Genomic DNA, 21259 nt, shown 5'->3' on the forward strand with positions numbered 1-21259 from the left:
GCCTCCGTACTTTATTTTACTCTCTTACCTGTTACAACAATCCACTACATAGTTGACTAGAAGTTGGTTCCTAGAGGAGAACATAAGCACCAGGAGTTTATAACCTACTTACTACTCCTTTCATGTAACTTCTCGAGAAAATGCTTTACTTGGAACTAGGATCCGAAAAATAGTCTAAGTGTGATGTTTATTTGCTCTTGTCTTGCGCCGCGTCCGTTACATCTAGTCGCGCGTTGTTTTCGTGTGCGAGTTCTGCCATACACTTTGCCGGTAATCATCTGCACCGTGGATGAATCATGTGTACATAATTGAAGACGTTTACTTCTTTTCTTTCGTTGTTTGCCAATATCCTGCAATTCTTATTGCGATAACATCATCGATCCATAGAATCTCGCTCCTCCCTTTTTTCTTTGCAATTGCAGATGTAGAGACATTATTTTCAGGTTTCAGAAGCCATGCCTCCTCCCCCTCCTCCGCCACCACCTCCGCCACCTTCTTTCATTGCCCCCAGTACTGGTGGCGCTTCTACTCAGCTTTCTAAAAAGCCCGCAGCTTTGCTTGCTGAAATCCAGGTCAGAGTTAGACGTGTCGTTGACAAGTCATAAATATTTTAGTGTTTTGTTTTTTAGTATTTCATTCGTCCTTTAAGCCACTTTGTGAGTAATTATCTCCGTTTTTGGGATTACTTATGTGTTCTGCTTGGGATGGGCTCCCTTTGAGCGACGTTTAAGTTTGTATTTCTAAACTTCCTTTGCTTTCAACCCCCTTTACCCTGTACTGTCAATATTTCGTTAATGTCTCCTTGGAAAATGGGTTTCAAAAGAAGAAGATGTAAAGCTAAACATGGATGTGTATAGTTGCGCTTAAACCTGCATGTTCGAAAAGTCTTCACCAAATAAATTATACAGTGCTAAACAATGTTAGACAAGAACCTCGAACGATCGGAGAGCACTGTCGTTGTAAATTGCCTTTTCTCATAAGTAAAACGGGGACCTGAATGTTGGAATAAACGGTACAGTAGTTGCCACGACACTGTCTTTTATTGTGTTATTTTGATTCATATTGTGTAATTGAAAAATAAGAAGCAACAACAGAGTTCGAGCTAAGGTTGTGCGTTAGTGAAATATGAGATTTTGTTAATATTTTCATTAGCTATGTTTGGAAAAGGCATTAATCCAATTTCACATTACCATTTTAGTTCAACACTTATAATGTAACGTCCTGTTTGGAACAAAATGTCGATTTTTATGAAGCATACACATTACTTTCACTCCATTCGTGCCATTCGCACTGCATTGCCGCGCGAGTTATAGTTGAGTCAAAACGACATGAAGCACGGTGCTGTAGCGTAAGCTGCTGCGCTCGAAACATTGCGTTGAAACGTAGCGGTTAGGAATAAGGGAAGCACCCTTGCTAGAACCATTTTTCGCTGCAGCTCGAGATGGTTACATATCGATTCAAAACGCCTTCTCCACCGCGCTGCTTCGAGCGCTGCCGCTTACGCAACTGAACCGTGTTTTATGTTGTTTTGACCCTAAAACATGCAAGTTTTGGAGGAACAAAATCTCTGAGATGAGGATATAAAGGATGTTGATGATGAAACTGGATAAGGAACAAGGATATTGAGACTGTGATTTTCACTGTTATATCGTATTTCACTTTCTTAATGAGTTCATTTATTCCATGGAATAGCGGCCTTAAATACATTTTATGACGTCCAGTGTTTAGATAAAGAGACTGAACTACGATTCATTTTTCTTCTGATATTTGATGAAGAAGGTAAGTCTTCTAGCCACATCCCGTCACAGTGGTCCCTTCTGTCAACAGCTGCATCAGATCGTTGTTAGTAAATTATCCGTTTCCCTAAACATGAAGCTTCTATAATATTGACAGTAATTTTTACGCAGAAAAAAATCATCGCAGAATGAAACTAAAGTTCAGAAGGGAACTAGTCTCAAGAAAGTGGTCACGAATGATCGATCAGCGCCTCAAGTTGGAGGGAAATCTAGCCCATCGTTTGGCGGAGGAATAATCAATCAGCTAGAACGAGAGCCAAAACCAGGCCAGTTTGTGTTGATTTTTTTTTGCCTCTAGCTGTTTCTTCAACTCTTTTTCATGCACTAAGATGCAATCTTCTATCTATTGCAGGGTCTGGCGGTCGCGCTTATGCCGCTGGGAACGTTCCGACTTTGGGTGGTCTTTTTGCTAACGGGTTACCTTCCAAACCTAGTGAGAACAAAATTCGTCGAGCTAACACATGCGCTGCAGCAGCTCCCACCCCGTCCCCTCCCCATCCTTCGACGCCAGTCGTTAGTGAAGGTGATTAGTAGATGTTTCTTATTACCTCATTGCATAATTGTATGGATTTAGTTACTCACTCCTCAGTCCGCCCTTCCCCATCAACTGGTCTTGCTCCTGCTCCACCGGCTGCCCCTAAGCCCTCGGATTTGATCACATCTAGCAAACCTTCACCACCACCCCCACCTATGCAAGTGAAACCTATTGTAAGTCGGTTTTCATACTATGAAATCATCTTTCACAAATAGTTTATTTGATAAGATTTTCTTGCAGATAAACTCGAATTCTAATGGACGTGAACAGTTCAAAACCATGCGACCATCTAAGCCAGAAATGAATCATTCGAGTTCCAAGTTAAGGCGAAGTGGCAGTTCAGAGGTGATTCATTATAAGTCAAAAGAGTCCTCAACAATTGTGTCAAGCAGTGCGAATATCTATGATACCTTAACTTGCTTCTTTGTCCGTATTTTTAGAAGGAAATCATAATCTCCTGAGATGTTGGTACACTTTGTCTATTACATTAATTTATCCCATTAGTTTTTTTTCCTATCAAAATAACGCATAGATGTTACATTACACATAAATTGTTACGCTTGGAAGTGCATTTTTTTCGCTTTATTCGGCAGCAATTGATCGTCGAAATTCAGTTTGCTATATTATGCGCTAGGTCAGTCCACTAGTAACTTGAAGAAATTTATGGACTTCTTTTGGGAAAAATGCGAAGTGTTCGTGCCTCTGTGAATTTCTTTCGATCCACCGATATTACTGATTCCACGCTTTAGATATATCTCATGTTAATTGAATTCCATGTTATTTGGGCTGAATACGTAGTTTTTCCATCCGATACTAGTCTTTTTCATAATCAATTTAGGACTTCTCGTCGCGCGAAGCTACTCCTGTTCGTGGTCCTCTGGCCCGTCCTACATTCCATCCTCCGCCCCGACCAACTGCACCTCCTCCACCGCCACCTGTTGTGCGTACAAACGGTAACAATGCTCCTGAACCACCACCGCCACCGGCCGTGGGGCCGATTGCATCCACTCTTACCAGCAGGTTCTTTCTCGTATTTCTTCTTTTCTAGAGAAAGTAGCGGCTCAGTTACCATAGGTAGACTATTTTCCTGTAATTTCGGCTTTTTTTTTCAAATTTTGAGATCAATTTATAGAACAGAAGGGCAGTTAGACTATGTTTGGTGTCGGAATTTCAACGTGGTCCACAGTCAAGTAACTAAGTCCAGGTTTATATAGAATAGAAGCAGCAGAATTTTTGGTTAAACTCATCGCTATGTTGATGCAGTGTTTCAATGGTAAATTGATGCTTGAATCAACTCCATTTATTGGGAACTCCCGCACATTTCTCCCGCGTTTTCGGTCTCCAGACCAAGTTCCAATCATTGGAGGAAAAGCCCGCATGAAGACGTATAGGATATTGTCCAAGATGAACACTTCTTCAAGTTTATCGCTCACTGGTTGTTCGTGGTCGGAGTGGGCGTCAACTTTCTCCAAAAATCTTCCTGCTCTCTTTCTATATTAGTGTTTTTTGTACAATTAGTCCTGCAATTTAGGTTCGGTAGCTCACCCGCTGTGAGTTCGAGAATAGACGAGAGCGCCCCACCGCCTCCACCTCGCGGCGCGTCCAAAGTAGCAAGTTCTGCCGGTTCTCCTCCAGTTGTAATGCCGAAGTATCCAGTAAAGGATGCTCATCCTCTTGACCGGTAAATATTTCTTCCTCTTTTCCACCTCAAGATTTTGAACAAAAATGGGCTGTATTGGGTGCTTTTATTGCGAAAAACGCTGGAATTCTGTGACGAAGAAGTCTTTGCTTATCTTATTTATATTTTTGGAGTGGTTTTCTTGCACTGCGGGTACATTTTTTTTTATTTTCGTTTCCAGGTTCACCTTTAAACCACTCTCAAGTCTTCCTCCTCCTCCAATACCATCTCAAGGACGCGCGTTGTGATCAACAATCGTTTTATCTTCATTAATAGTTTTGTGCCTTTCTCCTAAGTGTTCTGCTAATCTTCTTTCCCTATTTCCGTCCCTGCATCGCTCCTATTCCTATCATATTCCCTTATTATTTTTCGTATTTGTTTTCGTCTAAGTTTCCTAGTTTGTAACTATTTGCAGAAGTACTGCTCATTTTTTGGCACATTTATTGCCTTATACTCCTTAAAAGTCATATAGTTTGGTTTGTAGTGAGCAGATTTCGCTCGCTGTTTGTAGCATTGATTTCTTCTAGTCGTTGAAATAGCAAACATTGTTTAGTGCCTTCTCATTCAAATAACACATTGTAAATTCTGTGATCCATTTCTTTTTATGTACTCGGTTACTAACTTAATAGTTCTTTGTCCGTTTTTCCAAGAAGGAACGGCAAGACAATTATTGTGCATTGGTGTAAGGTTTTGAGAAGCATGTTGTATTCCATTCGAATAATCGCTAGCATTTGAAATACGTTGAGGTAAAATTTCGAAACATTATGCGTAAATGCGCAACGTTGTGTATATTCACTGAGAAATTCTTTGGCATATGAGTACAATACTTGCGCTTCTTAGTGTTGAGTAACAAATTTTCATCGTTTTATCCTCTAGACAATTATGACAACAATGCGGGGATCTGGTTCCGATCTTGTTCAGCGTCTAAATGCCATCTCAGAAGTCGAGAAATCTATAGGAAATCTGCTACGACATGCTCAAACATGTATTTCCGAGCTTTCAAAGGAAAAACAGATTAGCAAAGTTGGCTTCTTACAGATCGTTTTTCAATCTATTTCGAATTGTTAACGCTAGATTGTTACGGCTCATGTATATATCTTAGACAAAGATGGAGGAGTCTTCACAAGCATTCAAAAAAACGCTGATGCAAGTTGAGAAGGAATTGTCAGAACAGATGTTATATCTCTCCAATGTTTGCGTCGGTTCTGCCCATCAAGGTACTACCATTTCTTTCAATTAGTACTTCTAGATTTAAGCTTATGTCTTAGTTTCTTTCTTTCATTTTGTACACTTTGAGTTCATTAAATAGAGAATGAACTAGGTCCTAATAAATATGACCATATAACATAGGACCCTAACCAGTGGATCTTAAAGCTGGATGTTACATAATCAACACTTAATTTGCTCCTCTTCTGATTATTCTGGGTTTCTGTGTATTGCCTTGTTATAAACTGTTATTTGCAGGATCTACATTTGCATCACAACAAAACATTGCCTTAGCGGAAGCTGCCGAGGTGGACTTACATCGCGAGCTCAAGAGCATTATGGAAAAGCATTTTGGTGATATGGATATGATTGACTGACCACTTACATAGACCGATTTTACACTTTTATATCCATATACATTTTTGGGGTAAAGTGTCGTTTAAGGGGAGTGGGTGGGGAGGGGGGGGGGGGGAAATCAGTGGAGCTCTTATTTCTCGAAGTAAGAGCGCCACTGAGTTCGAAGTATAATCAAATCAGTCGAGGCCCTAAGGCCTAAGCATTAGTCTTAGAGGATCTATGACATGTAAGCTTAAGTTACTAAGAGAAAAAAGTAAGTTGGAGTTTCGGGAAATAAAGGCGCCACTGAGTGGCCCTCTACCTCTCCAACGACATTTTCCCCCATTTTTGTTTTGTGATTTTTCAAAACATTTGTTATTGATTTTTGTTCCTTTTTGTACATATGTGTTCTCATCCGTTGTCATAAAATCCTATTCTTACTGTTGGTCATTCTTCAACGTTATCGGAGATATTTCGAGCTAAATGCTATTTTTCTTTATTCCTCCTCTAATGTTAAAGAATTCTTGCTTAGAACCGTCCATGGAATTTCGCAGCATTTTTTCTCCTTCCACTTCAAGGGATGCAAACATACGTAGGAAAAGAACAGGTTTGTATAGTAGTTCTAATCCTAATTACTATTGACAACGCAACTTTGGTTTCTAATACTGTACTTCTCTCAGTCACGATAAGTTTGAGGGTAAAGGAAGCGTTTGGGAAAGTGTTCGAGTATGGGATCTCGAAGTAGGTAAAGACGGGACGTAGTTCAAAACGGGGTCCGAGAGGCTGCCACGTCGGCATAAACACGTCCCACAGGAAGAGAGAGGAATGCGGTGGAAAGAGCACTCTTCCTCCTTCTTTCTCCAATGCCTCACATTCTCGAATTTCGAGAAGATTGCCGTCATGACACTTGCAAACTACGCGAATTCTTCTCGAGAATTCCCTGAAAGTTGTCTTTTTGAGTTTGTTTTTTTTTCTTTCTCGTGGAATAATGTGTGATTAGGAATACGTACAGGCGGGACAAACAAACCTGAAGCCTAATGGACGTAAATAAGCGGCTGCATTTGAGGTACTCTGATTGGTGTGGAACCCTCACAGCCCGGCTGCAGCAGACGAGGGTCCCATGTCGATCGCACCGCTGCCTCTATCACCCACTTTACGCAACTGCATACGAGGGGGTCCAGGTCTTTTTGATTCGACTATAATGTCTACGAAGAACTCTAATTATGCACAATCAAACGAAAAAATTTGCATAATTTGAGTCTTTATAAACTAGAGTCTTAAGCAACCTAAGGATGAAACTAAAGAGAAGGAATTTTTCTGCAAAAGAATTATGCTAATCATCATTCATATGCGAATGAAAAGAAAAGAGAAAGCTTAAAATGAAAAAAGTGCTCCGACAAGGTTGTCGACGCTATTTATGATTCATCATACCGGCATATTAGCAGCGGTCGCATCTGCCGAAGAAATGGCGCGGCACAGCGATTATCAGCGCCGAGTAAATTGTCCTGCTTCGCAGACATAACTCATATACTTTTAAGGGAAAAATCACCCAAATACAACGATCCTATGTGAAGTATGAGGAGAGTAGTAGCCATAGTTGGTCGTACCTCGTATATTCAACTGGAAAGAGCTGTTCACAGACTACAGAATTTGTCAAATCTTGGACTTGGATATTCTGTGACAAGAAACCGATAGCAGGCTTTGCTCGGATAAGATTATATGAAGGACTCATTTCTGTCATCTTTCTATTTATGAACGGATTTTTTAAATACGAAATCATGATTTAAACGTCCCACCAATTGATTTCTTTTCCATGAACAACTGAAGGGGCCACGAAAGAACATTTCGGTAAATTTTGGGAGTTCTTAAAAAGCAATTTTTGATTTTGCTGTAACATGCTAATTTCTTGTTTAACATGTGCGTCCCTAATCTATTTTTCTTTCATTTGTGATCGGCTTTAAACGATAGCTAGCACGAATGTAGTGTGATTAGCTGCACAGTCATCAATCGTAGGAAATCGGAACATATGAGTTTGTAATAAAAAGGAAACAATGCAACACCTTTTCCATAGACAAAAACTAACTTTGTTTCAGCTCCATTGAAATCATCGCGTCACGACGTGTTGGAGTCTGAGAGCGTTCACTGTGTTGCTGCGGGGCACTTTGTTAGTTTTTATTCCATTCTGACTTATCTTCTTGTTCTTAAAGGCTTCTTAAAGGTAGAGAGTTCCTATACGGGGTCGTAGATTATGGAGAGAAGGGTGATTCCGTCCATTTCTTCCCTATTGCTGTAGAAAAAAACGGCATGGAAGATGCGGCGCATGCACAAGACTGGCGCGCTCCAGTCGAACTCGTTGTAGAGAATAGCGCGCCCGAACGCTCGAAGTCGTATTTTTTGGACCGTTTTTTACGGCAATTAGGAAGAAATGGACGGAATCACTCTTCTCTCCATAATCTACGACTTCGTATAAGCGTAACCCACCTGAAACCCGAACCACCCCAGATTCGTGGGTTGATACCTCTAAAGGAATCTGTGCTAGATTTGTCTGAAGGACATGAACACTGACTACATACATCGACTAGCATCCGCAAGCCTTTGCCGTACAGCCAGACACGCGTTCACAAACCTTAAACTATTCTGAATTGAAAAGAAACGTGTTGGCGCCTTCCAGCAAAACTGGCACATATTACTTTAAGTGGGTTGACTAACGTTAGACCCTATATTTTTTTAGAGATCTCTTCCAAGTAGAGGGATGAATAATAGAACTGGTGAGAAGGAATGCGCTTTTATGAGATCATCTAATGTGGATATAATCTGTCCACTTCATAAATACATGGACTTACTGGTTCCATTTTGCCCTAGGTTTATCAGAGTGATACATTTTCGTTTTCGTTTTCAGTTGCAATAGCAATATATAAAATAAGTCTGCTTGGACAGGAGTTTAATTTCACTTTTTAAGCTAAGCAGACCTACAAGGATTTCATGTTGGGCTGACGAAGCTGCCAATGCTTATGTTTCGGAAGTTGCAAGGAAGTACACAGCAAGAATGCGACGCATTGTAAGGCTTTCTTCTGTAAAATTCTCCATTTCATTTTCCCGTTGGTGATTTCATTTATATAATGTCAGTGCACCAACGGATTTTCTAATCAAATTTTGAATGTAATCCTTATCAGCTCATGAGATTTTTGAAGTATAATCACTTATTAACTTTATATCTGTCTTTGTTTCTAGAAGGAGCGATCAGAAGAGCCGAGTTTTCAGTCCGAGTCAAGCTCTCTTGCTCAGATAGAGCAAAGATTGAGTTGTCTTGTTGGCGAATGTGATGTAAGTAGGATGACGTGCTGCGTTCCTATGTGTGGACGTGTATTTCATTCTGTTCCAGTAAGTAGTCAGGTGTTTCCTTTAAAAACAGTAACCACGCTAGTATTCGGTTTTAAAACGATTTGTTTTCCTTCTATGGAAGAACTTGCATAACTATCGGATCAGTAGTCGGCATAAAAATCTCCAGAATTCGATGAATACAGGGATATATCCTTATAACATCCTTATAACGTTTGCTATAGATGAGCGTTATCGCTCCTCACTGCTTACTACATCAATAGCGACAGTTTGTGCTTCGCTTCAGAATCCGTGAGTAGATGGAGTGGGTACGAAACAGGCGAGAGAGTAAAATCATGCAACGATCGTGAGCGATTACTTGCTCGAATGAATTACTTTTTTGTATTCGAGAACACCAACTTTTCCTCGTGATGAGATTGCAATGTTGCTCTTTCCGATGTGGACAAGACTGCTCAAAAGATGATGTTGCTTTTGGTCGAAGCTCTGAATAGGAGTAACAGAACAGTAGGAGTTTTCTAATTTTTCAGGTGTTAGCATGGCATATGTCCTATTCACATCACGACCTGGCAGTTAACTCAGCATATGGCACGCTTTGTTTTGTCTGTGGTGTTCGAATGGATAGCGTAAAGGTGAATTTTTATTTCGTTTCCTAGGACATTGTTTTTTTAAAGTTTTGTCCCATTTTTATAAAACTGCAGTCTAAGAATAGGAGAGAAAGAAGTGAGAAAGTTAGGAAAAGAGTGGGCAAAAGGTAATGAAGGGAGGGGAGAGGAATGAAAGGAGGTTGGCACTCAAGTATGCTGTGATTGGACTGCTGATTAGAGTTCAAAAGTCGTTGTCAACTCTCAAATACGGATTGCGAAAAAGTCATCTCTCTAATATTTTCGATTCCCTTTCTTTCTTGATTGTTGAAGATACTATAGTCGGGTCGAAACGACACGAAACACGGACAATTGCGCAAGCGGCTGCGCTCAAAGCGGAGCGGTGGAGCGTAGCGGTTGGGATCGTGTAATGTATCCACACACCTCTGCTGTTCGCCATGGTCCCACCTCGATTCCAACCGTTGTCTCCATCGCACCGCTTCCGAGCGCGGCCGCTTGCACAACGGTCCGTGTTTCATTTTTTTCGTTTTGACCCAACTATACACGATATTACTTAACTATTCACTTTCAGCAGAACTGATTGGGGAGTTTGGTGATGTTAAAGCATTAGTAGCTCCAGTTCTATCTTCCTTTCTATGACATTTTTTTCCGTCGTAAACTTGAGAAATGCGTTTGTCTTTTGTAGCAGTATATAGGGATGAGTAAGTAGTGGTTAGAATTTGTTGAAACGCATTGATTCTTCCAACTTTCTGACTTTGTTGTCAAAGGCTGTTTTCACAGACGTACGGAAGGTCTATAGTCGGGTCAAAACGACATAAATCACGAGTGCAGTTGCACTGCATTTGCGTACGCGCTCGTAACGGCGCGGTGGAGGCAGCAGTTGAACAAAGGTGGGACTGTCGCAAACTGCATCAAGTAATGTACCTATTCTTTTCATTTACTTCTTGCCAGCAAAGATTTCACCACTCCTAGTACGGTCCAACGAAGCGCCTCGAAGCCGCGCACGCAATTGCTTCATTTCGTTTTGATCCTACTATAGAACATCAAAGACATGGAAGAATAATTTCTACTACTTGTATAAAAATGTACCTATACTTTTTATTTACTTCTTGCGTGGTCGCAGATGAATTCGATTCTTGTTAAAACAGCATATTAAATTTCACTCGCATTATTAGCGTAAACTATACATACACTAGCCTAATAAAGGTTGATCAGCAATGAGCTAAATATTTTCATCTTCAGTTTCTGTTTCATGCTAGTTCAAATGGAGAAGAGCCACTGGTTCTACAATAACTCTGACATAGAAATATTTGCTGTTCATCGTGTTGACTGCTTCTTTGCAGGGAAAGGTAATTCACTTGGTCAGTAAGCACAAAGACCTCTGCTCATCCCACAACGAGCAGTGCTTGCATCAACGATTACCCGTCATATCTCCATTAGCGCCCGCAGCCATGAGATTAGCTCAGTATTCTGGTGGCGAGTGCGTGATTTAATATTACTATTAGATTCAAAACACTATTTCCATGTGTACCACTGTTGTTTGGTTGCACGAGCCATTTCTCAGTAGATGGCTTGTTGATTTAACTCATTATTTTTTTCAGGGAAGAGGACGACGAATCAAATACATATGAAGAAGTTGCTTTTGATGACTTTTCGGCAAACAGCAGTATTGCGGTAGAACTTAGCGGCGAGAAAGTTGGTTATGATTAGGAGCTAAATGCTGTATTTGTCACCTCATTTCCGTTGTGTTAGAGAAATTGATGGAGTTGTTTGTATATGTAGGTAAAGAAAAAATAAATATGTTAAAGAAAAGATAAATATGTATCTATTATACTTTCCTGAATATCTATAGGAGAATTAATCCTTTGTTTTATATTTACAATCTTCTCTTCGAACAGCCACTTATTGATGAACGAAGGATTTCATATTAAGGCGCCTTCTTATACCCACATTTATAACTTGAAGTATGATACCACGAATAGTCACTCGAACTCCGGCAAACTATGCACTGTTTAAGCGCCTGTTCAGTAGCCAGGAATTGGCTTACTCTGAGAAACGGGCTATAGGGTCAGTTTTTCTAATTTTTGTTATCGAGTCCCGAAGTGGACCTTAAGCAGTCTCTGTTGTGTCCACAACTAGAAATGTAAAACCTAAACTCAGAAGAGTAAAGTGACTCAGACTTTCTTTGTCTCACTTTTCATTCCAAAAAGAAAAAAAACCGCTCAAAAAAGCAGTCGAGATTTGGGATTTTAATTTGTTCATTTCTTCAGCACCAAAACTTGAATACTTTATTGGAGATGTTGTAGAATACATTAGAATCCAGTTTTGTCTCGTTCTCAAGTTGGATGACATTTTATAAATACTACCATCAAGTTACTGGAAGCAAAAGTATGTTGTACTTATTGTGACTGTAAACACCCAGTCACAATCCAGCTGGTTTCAGACATTAGAATGTGTCATTTGAGCATACAGAGAGAAGTAGAGAAGAGGAAGAATATCAGAAAGATGAAATCATTGTTTTAAACATATATTAATGGCACTATGGATGCATCATCCATTATCCGTCCATTCTCATCCCACGTCCTTCATTCTATTGGAGAGTATGGCTGCATCCCTGATCCTCGATTGGTGATATTAGATAGATTCCTCTTTTTTTACTTGCGTAAAACTCGAAATTAAAACAGGGTCGCCCTCCTGATGGAGCTCTCAGTGACCTTTACCGCATTTTTCCCCTACTTTCATGGCATTCGGCTTTCTTAAGGCTACGCAAGTTTGGAAAAAACTATGGTATCATATAGTTGAACTCTAGGTAAGGTGTTCTATCATCTTCGTTACACCTTCGATATTCTCGGAAGATGCTCGTATTCTGTTCTTTTCTTGGGTTGGAACGTGCATCATGTTGGTTTTCAACTAAGAGAAACAACTACTTGAGGTAAACCGTGCATCAAAGATACATTAATTTTTCATGAGTGTCCTTTTCATTTTTACACCTCTCCTTTCGGACACTGCATCGGAAAGTTTCAGCGTCCGCTTCGTTTGGCTGCCGCTACAGCCAGAGCGTTATCGTAAAACGAAGATGGTGTTCCTTAATTAAACTAAATTACGTTCCGTTACTAACGAACAATCAATTATTTCGCTTGATTCTACCACGTTTCTAAATTTCTCTCTTCTGTCAATAAGGATGACGTTATTGTAGAATCGCCAAAATATGAGTCTACTTGTGGAGCTGTACTCGCAAACAAATTGTTACGTGTTGAGGAGAGTAATCGAAATATCTGAAAGTCCACTGGTTTTAGCATGATGTTTGGATGGTTTTGATTTTATAAATGTGAATCACTGGTGACCTTCTCCATCCTACTCTATGCTGTGATTATTGCATTTGTGTTTTAAAAGGCGGTCGTCATCGTCTTATGTTTAGTGAAATTGACGTCACAGGCGAGGAATCGCCCAGTGTGACTTCGAGAGGTGGAGCTCATCCACACTTTTTTTTCATTCTTAGTCATAAGGTTCCATGATCATTAGCATAAATACCAAAAAACTGTTTTCACATGAAAAGGGATCTGTTCTAGAGATTTAAATACGCATCCTATATATACTAGACGCATGCATGCAAGTTCGAACTTCCATTTGTGAATAACTTTTTAAATGATTGGATTGTTTTCTTCAGCTTTTCGCGTGAACAAATGTTTGACGTGGTTGCTGATGTTGGGCAGTATCATCTCTTCATACCTTGGTGCCGACGTTCGGATATCCTTGAAAAACATGAAAATTCACGCATAGCAGAGTTGGAGATTGGGTTTCCTCCATTACTTGAAAGCTACCGCAGCCGAATCACTCTCTTAAGGCCGTCTGTGGTGCACGTGCGTTTAAAGTTGTCATATATTCAGAATTACAATATTGCATGTAGAATACTGTGGAGGAAATTTCAAGGAATATTTGAACAGAATTCACTCATTTACCAGTACTCTTCTGGAATTGAGTAGTTGCAGTCTAGTGCAGTCTTTCAGTCAATTGCTTCTTGATGATTGCTGAGTTCTAGAAAGGTGTGGGACTAAGTCACTGCCGTCGTAGGTGACTTTTCATTCATTTTAGTCTGTTGTAATTGGAGACTCTATATTCAACACTTTGGAGACAACATTTCGATTTGCGAAAGGAGAACCGGATAACGAGTTGTCTTGTGTACTTCACTATGATCTAGTCTTCGAATTCAAGTCAGCTTTGCACTCAGGCATGGCTCATTTGTTCTTCGACAGAGGTGTGCTTTCTTTTTATATTTTTCAACCCTAGAGTGAGTTTTGAAGCAGAACCTTTTCCATTTGCCCGTATATTACAGTCGTTAAAACAATGGTGGAGGCCTTCTTACGAAGAGCAGAGCAACTGCACGGCAAACCCTCAACACCTCATGCGTCACCAGAAGTATTACGGTATAAGAAGTAGTTACTATGTAGACCTAGCTCGTTATACAATTCCATTGTACACACGATCCTTTTTCTCCTCTTCATTTTGCGTGCAATGAATGCTAAGAGTGTGTAGACCTTACTTAGTGGCGTCGTTATATTCTTCAACGTTGTTTGTAGGCTTTCACATTTGAAGATTCTCATTATTTACTTATAACTAAAGTTAAAGATTGAAAATCAACAATACTCTGAGATGCATCGCTTTCTTCAAAATACAACGTGAAATGGTTAACATCTTATAACAAATCTAAACCTACTTTAACAAGTATAACCAACTATGTCTACAATATATATGTAACAAATGAGCGCAGATATGAACAAAATAACAAGTGGAAACGTGATAGAACGTGACAGTGAACAGCACCTAGTGAGGTGGCAAACAAAGAAGCTTAGTACATTCCTCCACCCATTCCTCCCATGCCGCCCATGCCAGCGCCACCCATTCCTGGGACTGGCTCTTCCTTAGGTAATTCTGTCACAACACACTCTGTTGTCGCCAGCAAAGAGGCTACGCCGGCAGCATCTTGTAGAGCTGTTCGTACTACCTAAACATAATTCTATCATATACAATTGCAGAGATTTCTGCACACAACTAGCTAGGGAACACTTTGAAAAGCAGCTCCTCAGGAAATTCTACAGGCTGTATGTGTTATAGTTCCAGCTCTTTCATTTCTCGTAGCCTTAGCCTACATGTCATACATTCTCTACGAGCAATGCTTTGGTTTTAGACACTACATTACATCCAATTGGATTCAATCTTGTATATTTAGGAAGTTTTACTAACCTTAGTAGGGTCAATGATACCGGCTTCGAACATGTCTACGAATTTGTCATTGAGAGCGTCATATCCGTATCCAGGGTTAGTGTTCGCGAGAATCTTTAACAGTATATAATTAGATCTCGTCATAAACGTACAGGAACTACAAGCACCTTCTCAACAATCGAAGCAGGTTCGATCCCAGCGTTCTTCACAATCGTGCAGATTGGTTCACGAACTGCCTTTCTTATAATGTTTACTCCTACATGCTGGTTCTCATTCGGAGCCTTAAAAGCTTGAATACAGAATTGCTCAAAACCAAAATAAGCGCTAGGTGTGACTCAAATGGTTGTTTAATATAGGACATACCTTGAACTTGTCAAGACTCTTTAGAGCTCGAAGAAGAGCAACACCTCCGCCGGGAACAATTCCTTCCTCAACAGCAGCACGAGTGGCGCAAAGAGCATCAGTGAAACGGTCTTTTTTCTCGTTAACCTCAACTTCTGAAGCTCCACCCACTTTCAAGACCGCAACGCCTTTGGACAGTTTGGCAAGACGTTCGTTCAGCTTTTCCTAAACACAAAACAGAATCATACTTAAACTTCGGACTAGCTTAGTAGATGGAAAACGCTTGCCTTTTCGTATTCGCTGGTGGAGTTCTCAAGTTCATCGCTGATTTGTTCAATTCTTTTCTCTATTTCGGCAGGTTCTCCTTTACCACGCAATAAAAGGGTATCGTCCTTCGTAACGGTCACTTCCTCTACCTTAAATACAATACGTGCTGATTTATCACAAATGAAATTGACGAGTTGCACCAACCTCTCCGAAGTCGCTCAACTGAATGTCTTCAAGCTTGACTAGATTTGAGTCGTCTCCAAATACAGTACCACCAGTTGCAATAGCCATATCTCTTAGTGTGTTCTTCCTGTTATCACCAAACCCAGGAGCTTTGACTGCAACAACTTGAAGTCCTACCTGGAAAGAAATCATTCTATCAATGATTCAACGTGGGAATAAAACCGCAGCGATACCTTCAGCCTATTAAGAACCATAGTGGTGAGAGCCTCCCCGTCGATATCTTCGGCGATGACTACAAGAGGTTTCCTAACCTTATTGGCAAGTTCAAGGGCCGGGACAATGTCTTGTACATTGCTAATTTTCTTCTCGCTCATAAGCACCAGAGCCTTCTCGTACTCCACCTGGTGGATTAATTAATTAAGCTATCTTCTGAAATGTTAAACTAACAAACCTTAGCTCCTTTAGTAGTATTTATGAAATAAGGGGAAATGTAACCCCGGTCAAACTTCATGCCCTCAATCAGCTCTAATTCATCATTCAAGGTCTTCCCATCTTTCACGGTGATTACACCTTTCGTTCCAACCTAAAAACTTTCATTATACACTAGCAACTTCGCCTGATAGATGTCGAAGAGGTTACCGATACTTGCTACATGCGCCAAAAATACAGCTTCCCTTCCACTAAATTTCGTGGCTTCAAGGCAATTTTTAGAGTACACGTTCATTCACCAAAATTTGCCGTCTGCATGCAGGATTATGAGACTATTTGCCTCACTGCTGCCTCTTTGTTTGTATTACGTTCGTACGCAGCAAGTACGCATAACCTCTTCGGGGCCGTCATCAGTAATGACCTTTTTCATGGCTTCCGAGATAAGATTTCCAATGGCTTTGTCACCATTTGCTGATATAGTGGCAACCTGAGCGATCTCGTCAGGAGTCGTAACCTGAACGAAATAAGATAACATTAAAAGAGATAAAGAAATGAGACAAAGAGTAAGCAATGATGCTATTAGAAGATACCTTCTTGCTCTGAACTTTCAGATCATCTACAATAAGATCTACTGCCGTCATGACACCACGTCGAATCTCAACAGCATTGGCTCCTTTGCTGATATTTTCAAAACCTTCTTTAGTTATTGAGCGGGCAAGGATTGTAGCGCAAGTAGTACCATCTCCAGCTTCTTCATTGGTCTTATTGGCGACATCCTAAAATGGATCTGAAGGTGATTGGGCAGAATATATTACATCTTGAATACTCCATACTTGGATAAGCTTAGCTCCTAGATTATGGTATTTATCTTTCAGTTCAATAGCTTTTGCAACTGTGACTCCATCTTTGGTGATCTTAGGACCTCCCCATGATTGTTCAAGAATGACGTTTCTGCCCTAAACGGCTGAACATCAATAAAAAATACTCGTCAAGTCTAGAAGATCCCTCTTGTCTCCGGAGGAAAAAAATGAAAAGAAAAGACCTTACTTTGGGACCCATAGTTACTGAGACGGCGTCAGCTAACAAGTCAACACCAACTAGCATGGCTTTACGGCCTTCTGCTCCAAACTTGATGTCTTTGGCATATCCTCTGACAAGACTACGGGTAATGCTAGACCTGGCTAATCGCAGCATCTTCTAAGTCTGAAAACGAGCATATACATGCATACAACGAACTGCAACTAATATAGATAAGCAAAAATACTAGTAAGCAAGCTAAAAAAAAACCTCGGAGAAGAGGAACTAGATAAAACACCTTCCAGTGAAAAGGAGAAGAACCGAAAGACCATGAAGAATGTAAAAAAAAAACCTAGTCCCTGAAGTGATCTTCATAATGTAACAAGACGGAAACTTGATCTAACAGAAAGCAGCAGTGAAAAAGACCTTGGATGCAGTGTAAAAGACCTGTGTCCTTCATAAAAAAATCAATGGGGATAAATAATGAACACATCCCACAAACTGCAGGTCCGATAACCTCCCTGGAGTCTCGAGTTAGAGATCACTAACTTCCCTGCAATCTAGCGCATCTTAGGATGAACGTAGAAATCGGGAGGCACTACCCAAACCCTTCCTTTCTGGTTACAGCAACGTAACAGAACGACCGCAACAAACAGATAAGAACCGAAAGACTGCAAAAAATCAAAACTACTCGATTTGGCCTCTACCGTAGTGACAGCCGGAACAAGCTAACGAGACCTCACAGACCTAAGAAGGAAGAGAGTGCTACGAAGACAGAACGGAAGAATTTCCTCAGGAAAATACTCACTATGGAGTTACTTAAACCAACGATCTGCCAAAGAAAAACACACGAGCAGCGCTTGCGGTGTAGGAAATGATGCAAGTGGACGGCTTTGAACGGACTCCGATGGAGAGAAGGACGAAACTTCGAGAAGGCCGCTGTGATTGGTCGGCCACGCCTATTCCGAGCGCGTTGGGGCATCGCCTGTTCGCCGCTCATTTCTAGATTTCTCTACTGGGACTTCTCGTAGCGGAAGATGTTTCTTACGGCAGTTCGACGTGCTATCGTGAGTTTTTGTTGAGATCTTGCTGAGAGTGGTTTAACGCTTTTACTCATGCGGAAAGAATACGAAGGAACCGTCGTTTCTGTGAAGATTGCAGGTTTTTTGCAAGGTTCACGAGTTCCGAAAAACCTAGAGCAGTTGTTTCCCTCCAGGTAGTTTCAACGCACCTCAAGCTTAAGTGGGTAGCTAATGTCTCTTCTCTCGTCTTTTCGGTATAATATACCAGCTCCAGATAGTGGGAAGTCAATGAGAAAAGGAGAGCCTTGTTTGAACTGATAGTGCAATAATTGAAGGCAGCACTCCGCGGATGGGTTGCTCGAGTCGATTGAGAAAAATGAAGTTGGGTTAGGTGTAGTTAGCGGCGCCCTTATCTCTGAACGCTTTATCTTCCTTTTCTTACTATCTTTAGCTTGACTATCATAGATCCTATAAGACTGATGGTTAGGTCTTACGGCCCCAATCGACTTTGTAACTTACTTCCAGAAAAAAAGGCGCCTTTGAATATATATATATATATATTTTACCAGTTTCAATGGGGTTTGAAGGTGATGCAATCAAAGATTTCACTCGGCACCAGTTTGGAATTAACATTATTTGATCCTGTTTAGTTGCAGCTGTTTCGTTTTAATATATTGTACATGGTGGATGAGTAAATAAATGGAAAGTCAATTCTCGTGGTAAACACCTGCGATACCAAACTTCATTTTTCGAATTCGCATTTGTTGCATTTTGTTTTTCACTTGCTCACCCTCCACCCTCTGACTTTTTGCAGAATCTTCTCTGGTGGGGTGTTGTATTGGTGAGATAGATGTCACTTTCATTTCCTATGAATTCATTGTTGTGGACCGGATCGGAAGACCTGGTGTATAGCAGTGATGCGGTGACATGGTAGGCATGGTCCTGCCCTAGACTGTACCTGTAGTAGGGTCACAATGACGTGAAGCTCGGCTTTTCTCGAGGTGGTGCAGTAGAGCGTAGCGGTTAGAAGCGTACTGAAACCCTTTGCTGGCCCCACCTCGGTTCCAACTTCTGCGTCCATCGCGCCATTTCAGACGTGTACGCAAATGCACCATACTTCATGTCATGTTGACCCGACTGTAGATCTCTACATTTAACATTAAAGGAAAATGAATGTTACATCACTATGATTTCTCACAGTGTCATGCATTTTATAGGGTAGAAGGTACCTCTGACACGGAAAGCGTGGGTTCTAGTGAAAGCGCTGCGGTCGCCAAATAAACGCAAACCCCTGTGTATGCAACTGCACGATATATTCCTGGTTATTCGGTTGATTTCCTAGGCGCATCTTTTGGACCCCTTAGTGCTAGTAATCATTATTAGGGTCTAAGGTAAATTAATATATGTTTTCTGAGTAATATTTTCTTATTTGCAGAATACGATTCCCTTTTAGATTTTTTTTCCAGTAAAAACATGCCCAATCAAATCCGCGGCTTAAAGTTGTTGTTTTGAGGTGTTTAGTGATTGGTAATCAATTTCATAAGTTTTAGTAGCAGAACGATAAGTGCATGCGTGGTAGGTAATTTGTTTCGAACTGTTAAAAACAAGTTTTTTTTTGTCTTCTATTATCGTTTTCGGGTCCAATGAAGATTATGGCCCAACCCAGCTTTTTTGTGTGGATGGTTGTCATATTAGACAAGTGGAGCAGAAAGATATTTCTGTTGTACATCTATTTGGAGCAGACCTACAGAGTATTCTAACTGTGAAATTTAATTTTTTTTTTCTCTTCAGACTAGTGACATCCTAAAATCCTTCAAACCGTTACATGATCGCGTTTTGGTTGAGAGGCTGGCTGCTGAGACAAAAACAAAAGGTGGAATCATGCTTCCAGAGAAATCTCAAGGCAAAGTAAGCTTCTCTCGTTTCGTTTTGTTCTTTCGTCGAGTATTTGCACTGATAGTATTATTTTTTCTTTCTTCGAGGTTCTCGAAGCTACGGTAATATCAGTGGGCCCCGGTGGTCGAAATGAAAAAGGGGAAATCATCCCGATGTCTGTAAAAGCCGGCGATCACGTACTTCTCCCTGAATATGGCGGTACTAAGGTAGTCGACTTTACACTGTTTGTGGAATTAGAGCTGTGAACATACATATCTAAGAAACAATTTAGGTTGTTGTGGATGAGAAGGAGTACTCGATCTTCCGAGAGCAAGATTTGCTCGGAGTTTTTCATTGAATCCTAGGTTAATCGATCCGTTGAAAGCTGTCTTACAATTACGCTGTTCTCGTTACTTAGTTTAGATGTTAGCACTTTTTAGTTACACTTTGTCATTGTTATTTGTTATGAAATGAAGACTTTGTTACTGGTCCTAAATAAATGTTCTAACGCTGTGGAATCTTTATATTAGCAAACATTGTTTTTTCAAAGTAGAACCGCACCAGACTTCTCGATATAAGAAGTTGTAGCAGTTGGTTATGATCACTAGATCTGCCGTTCCATTAGCCCGTGTTTGGCGTTATCCTTGAAGTATTGTAAGCAGACCGATTACAGCGAACATCTTTCTATAATCATCTAATAAACGACTGTTAGGAGAATGTCGACTACAACAGAATTACGATAACTCTACGCAACCGAACGGTGCTAGAGAGCGGGAGTTCGAACACCCTTTTTGAAGAGATCAAAACGGTAGTTGAGTGGAATGTTAGTCGAAGGCAGTTGAAAATTGTGCAATACAGGGTGAGTTTTTGAGTTAAGTGGAGCATGAACAACCACAACAGTGAGGACTATCTAAGTTATTCCCGTTCCGGTCATCGATGTCGACGATAATGAGTGGGGGAATTAAATCACGACGATAATTTAGAGTCTCCAACGGATTTTTTTTTTGTTCGGCTCAATTGGGAGAGGCATGACAGAAGCGGATGGAAATAGGGAAAAACCTGGATTTGACTTCCGTTACTTTTGAGGATCCGTGCTTTTGAGTGGAATAACAGTCACAGAAATTGTTGTAATTACCTGTGGGCTCCCGAGAAAGCGTAGTGTGTTTGTATGGAGTATTCTCACCAAAACGATGTTATCCTCGAGAGAGCTGTGATAGTATTCTTTAGCGCATTCGTGCAAGAACTTTACTGACGCGTATGTACAATAGATAAACGACTTCACCACGGTTTCCCGCCTCGTATTTGCGTGAAGGTTACTCTTCAAATCGAACTGTTGTGCACAACGGAGTTACACCCTCTTGCAAGGTCTACGAAGCTGATCAAGTGCTTGGGATCTTCGACATTCCCATTTC

General features: G+C 40.7%; 6 protein-coding genes across 6 annotated transcripts; 5 read left to right on the forward strand and 1 right to left on the reverse strand.

Annotated features, from left to right (window-relative positions):
- Positions 1 to 455: 455 nt before the first annotated feature.
- Positions 456 to 4257, forward strand: RB195_010714 (uncharacterized protein; the record flags this gene model as incomplete). The annotated part of the gene is made up of 8 exons (XM_064191844.1): positions 456 to 572; positions 1942 to 2062; positions 2149 to 2319; positions 2371 to 2504; positions 2572 to 2676; positions 3170 to 3351; positions 3863 to 4012; positions 4191 to 4257. The coding sequence occupies 8 exons, from the start codon at positions 456 to 458 to the stop codon at positions 4255 to 4257; spliced, it is 1047 nt and encodes a 348-aa protein (XP_064049427.1).
- Positions 4258 to 4891: 634 nt separating this feature from the next.
- Positions 4892 to 5592, forward strand: RB195_010715 (uncharacterized protein; the record flags this gene model as incomplete). The annotated part of the gene is made up of 3 exons (XM_013441161.1): positions 4892 to 5032; positions 5112 to 5226; positions 5474 to 5592. 3 exons carry the CDS (start codon positions 4892 to 4894, stop codon positions 5590 to 5592), a joined length of 375 nt encoding a protein of 124 aa, XP_013296615.1.
- A 499-nt stretch (positions 5593 to 6091) lies between these two features.
- RB195_010716 (uncharacterized protein) lies at positions 6092 to 11202 on the forward strand (the record flags this gene model as incomplete). Its single annotated transcript, XM_013441160.2, has 7 exons — positions 6092 to 6158; positions 7645 to 7715; positions 8511 to 8609; positions 8783 to 8932; positions 9418 to 9519; positions 10836 to 10972; positions 11094 to 11202. 7 exons carry the CDS (start codon positions 6092 to 6094, stop codon positions 11200 to 11202), a joined length of 735 nt encoding a protein of 244 aa, XP_013296614.2.
- A 256-nt stretch (positions 11203 to 11458) lies between these two features.
- On the forward strand, positions 11459 to 13929 carry RB195_010717 (uncharacterized protein; the record flags this gene model as incomplete). Its single annotated transcript, XM_013441159.1, has 4 exons — positions 11459 to 11559; positions 13160 to 13352; positions 13585 to 13747; positions 13826 to 13929. The coding sequence occupies 4 exons, from the start codon at positions 11459 to 11461 to the stop codon at positions 13927 to 13929; spliced, it is 561 nt and encodes a 186-aa protein (XP_013296613.1).
- A 409-nt stretch (positions 13930 to 14338) lies between these two features.
- On the reverse strand, positions 14339 to 17127 carry RB195_010718 (uncharacterized protein; the record flags this gene model as incomplete). The annotated part of the gene is made up of 12 exons (XM_064191845.1): positions 14339 to 14494; positions 14734 to 14826; positions 14880 to 14993; positions 15076 to 15279; positions 15342 to 15470; positions 15526 to 15681; positions 15738 to 15905; positions 15956 to 16087; positions 16355 to 16447; positions 16524 to 16709; positions 16767 to 16889; positions 16981 to 17127. The coding sequence occupies 12 exons, from the start codon at positions 17125 to 17127 to the stop codon at positions 14339 to 14341; spliced, it is 1701 nt and encodes a 566-aa protein (XP_064049428.1).
- Positions 17128 to 17987: 860 nt separating this feature from the next.
- RB195_010719 (uncharacterized protein) lies at positions 17988 to 20205 on the forward strand (the record flags this gene model as incomplete). The annotated part of the gene is made up of 4 exons (XM_013441157.1): positions 17988 to 18017; positions 19764 to 19880; positions 19955 to 20074; positions 20140 to 20205. The coding sequence occupies 4 exons, from the start codon at positions 17988 to 17990 to the stop codon at positions 20203 to 20205; spliced, it is 333 nt and encodes a 110-aa protein (XP_013296611.1).
- Positions 20206 to 21259: the final 1054 nt, after the last annotated feature.

Source organism: Necator americanus, chromosome III (assembly GCF_031761385.1).
Source record: "Necator americanus strain Aroian chromosome III, whole genome shotgun sequence".
Classification (NCBI taxonomy): Eukaryota; Metazoa; Nematoda; class Chromadorea; order Rhabditida; family Ancylostomatidae; genus Necator; species Necator americanus.